Below are 3,280 nucleotides of genomic sequence, written 5' to 3'. Positions count from 1 at the left end.
TCTATTTAAAGGAACTGCATCTTTTCTGTTTTTCCATGATGTCTGTTTCCTGCTCCTGGAGTACATGCATATACTCATTCTCTCTTTTGTTTCCCCAATTCACCTTGACACTTTTCGAGTTACATATATGCTTATTTATTTATTCATTCACGGCAGCATTGCGCCCTGTCGTGTTTCGCTTGTGTCGACGTTTACCTTTTCTTTCCCTATCCATCCTCCTTTAGCATTATTTTTTTCATGGCTTATCTTCTTGAATTGAAGAGGGATGAATTGCCTGATGCGCCAAACACTGCCTGGCAGACATATTGGTTTATTTGCTGAACGGGTTACTTCGTATATTTTCGAGGAGACGATCAATTGAGGACCGAATCAAGATCTCTTGGCATTGGCTTTTTTTGCACGAGACCTTTTTTTAATTTTTTTTTTTTTTTTCAATTTTTTTTTTTTTTTTTCCGATCATTGTTGATCTCGTCAGAGCTGTGGGAAATGGTGTCACATCGATCACAACTCCACAGGATCTCCACCTGAAGCATGGATGGTGGGCCAAGGCAGGTAGGCGTGTTCTAGTTGAATCTGGTTAGCGAAAGTTGAACATGGTGAGAAAATTCTCACTCGGATCGAGGATCACCTTACTGATTCAAACCACGCTCAACTAGGTGGCTGCAGGCACTCGCTCATTCCAATGTGCGCCTATCATTGATATTTATATATTTATCAGCGTCAACCATCAACAGGACCTAGCAACTAGGTATTCTTCTAAATGGCTGGCAATGAATAGCATATGCTTGCATCTAAAGGAGAAACATATCATATAAGTACAATGTAATAGGATTGCAACAATGTCTCGAAGAACTATTCAGCATATGTTGTGGTGAGAAGCTTTGATTTTCCTTTTCGAACCACGCTCAACTTTCTTGTCGGACCGCGATCCTAACCATGGTGGGAGCGAGGGCAACCACGAAAACGAAAAACTAGTTTCTAACCCTGTTCAACTTTTTTCAACTTTTCCCCACTCACGTTCAACTAGAACCCCCAAGCACCCACACCCACACCGGCCAGCAGCACAAAGCACGCAGAAGACGCCAAGTTCTGCGGTGTCCACTGCCCAGTTTGGCATGTTTGCACCGATGTCGTGATCGCAGACCAATCACACCTCGTCGAAAGACTGCAACAACGACGCCTGGCCGAATGGGCAGGGAAATAGTAGTAATAGTAATCATGATGGCGTGGATAAGCAACTCGGTTTTCTTTTTTCTCTCTGCTTCTCATCCTTACCATTGCTGTTGGTATCTCAACCGTTATAGAGTGCGTCGGGATTGGATTGACTGTGGTTGAGGTTACGCCTGCGCTCTGGTATCGAGCTCGTCACCCCCGCCTTCAATTCAGTTGCGATGGGATCGGTGTCAACTGCGGGCGAGGCCGGTAGGTTGCCCTTGTGTGTTGCACTGGCTGAAGTGAATACTGCTCGTTGAAATTGGAGATGATCTTTCATGCTAAATTTTATCTGGTTTCAACCGCACAGTCGCGAGGATCGCTTATCTCTCGAGCGACCTTGTCTTGTCTGTGCAGCCATCCCTTCCAGGCCGATTCGCTCTTTTCAAAACACCTCAGGAAACTCTCTGCGGACAATGTGCGGGGAATAGTGTCGCAGGGGTTCCCGGAGGTATGGTAACTCTTTTAATTCGCCTGTTGCTACTGCTATATAGACATAGCTCTAATAAATTCCACTCCTTCTTCTTCCCATGGTAGATCCGCTCCCTTCGCCAGAATGAGGACCCGCTACTATCGGCCTTCCAGCCGTTGCAGTCGGGGCACCGCGTTGCTCTCACTGCCTCTTCTTCTGTCCTCCTTCCATCCATACCCTACCTATATAAACTGGCAAACTACCCCCTCGTCATTCATGTTTGTCTGGATCCAGCCCCTTTCCCCGATTACTCCGTGGTTAGCTCTATCCGCCAATGTGGATTTTCCTTTCTGCATTCAGAAACATTGCAAGAGGCTCAGGATATTGCCTTGACCGCACATTCTCTTGCGGCAAAGTCGGGGAAAGGAGTGATCCATTTCTTCGACGCAACCAATTCCCACCAGGATAAGCCGATTGCGTCGGAGGATCCGGAGCTCGTGAAGAAAATCCTGGATTTGGAACTTGTTCAGCACGCTCACGTGTCGTCGAATGCTCCGCACACATTGTATGCGAACTCGGGGCGTGTGGCTACCATTGTGGAGGAAGATCTGGGAGCAAGCGAGGGACACGCTACCGGTTTATCCGCTTCCCAGCTTTCATTGCCGCTGAATACGTCTGCCAATGGGCATTTCTCCGCCTCCTCGTCCGGGAGCGACAGCGGCTCGGATGGCGTTCCCGCGAGTTCATCAGCCACGACAGTGGAACCCTTAACTGTACGGCCCGTGGACGCTTCTGATATCTTCCAAATAACCAGCAAAATATGGGATGCATTGTCGCAGTTATCTGGGCGTCAGTATCATGCTATCGAATACGTGGGACCGGATAATGCGCAATCGGCCATCTTCGTTTTCGGCTCCACCGGCGTCCTTGTCGATGTCCTCAGGAACCCGAGCAGCAAAGCCGATTTCGCAAACGTTGGAGTCATCACTGCTCGTCTCTATCGTCCCTGGATTGGTGGCCAAATATCTCATACTATCCCGAAGTCGATCGAGCGCATTGCAGTCATGGAGCAGGTGCGTAAGACTACTCGATGGGGCCCTGCGTTCCTGGACCTTTTGTCAAGCTTGTCGCAACCAGCCAATAGCGGAAGGGCTCCTCAACTTGTCGGTTATAGACTGGGGTATATCGAGCCTTCAACAGCTTCCCAAACCCTCCGCGACATATTTCAGAACCTTGAGGCCGACTCACCAATCCAGAACCTTCAAGTTGGCAGGGAAAAAGTTCCAGAGGAGATCTCCACAGCCATCAGCGTTCCAGAGCAACCTGAGGCCGAAAACGCATATATGAAGATTTTGAACCAACTTTTCAGCGCTCGGCTTTACGTTGCCAATCAGCTTGGTTCCGAGAATGCAGGGATCTCTAGCACAATTGCCTCCACACCAGAGTATGGATTCGGTTCGCTCATTGCTCGCATCGAAGGCCGACAGCGTTTCATTCGTGAGGTTTCAGAAGCGGCTAAGTCAAACATGTTTACAACTGATACTCCCAAGACTTGGCTTTCGCGGTGGGCATTAAATGCCACACCAACCTTCTTCAGTGCTCTCTCCTTCATAATTTATCTTGTCTGTCTTTCTTCTGATGTTAGAAGCACAGACA

General features: G+C 48.3%; 1 protein-coding gene across 1 annotated transcript; it reads left to right on the top strand.

The window, feature by feature from the left end:
* Positions 1-1,391: 1,391 nt before the first annotated feature.
* On the top strand, positions 1,392-3,199 carry HCAG_01033 (predicted protein; the record flags this gene model as incomplete). The annotated part of the gene is made up of 4 exons (XM_001543937.1): positions 1,392-1,422; positions 1,523-1,668; positions 1,750-3,068; positions 3,175-3,199. 4 exons carry the CDS (start codon positions 1,392-1,394, stop codon positions 3,197-3,199), a joined length of 1,521 nt encoding a protein of 506 aa, XP_001543987.1.
* Between the last annotated feature and the right edge of the window lie 81 nt (positions 3,200-3,280).

This window comes from Histoplasma capsulatum, genomic scaffold, assembly GCF_000149585.1.
Source record: "Histoplasma capsulatum NAm1 scaffold_1 genomic scaffold, whole genome shotgun sequence".
Taxonomy (NCBI): Eukaryota; Fungi; Ascomycota; class Eurotiomycetes; order Onygenales; family Ajellomycetaceae; genus Histoplasma; species Histoplasma mississippiense.
Note: the sequence above shows the minus strand (reverse complement) of the source record. Positions and strands in the feature narration are given on the sequence as shown.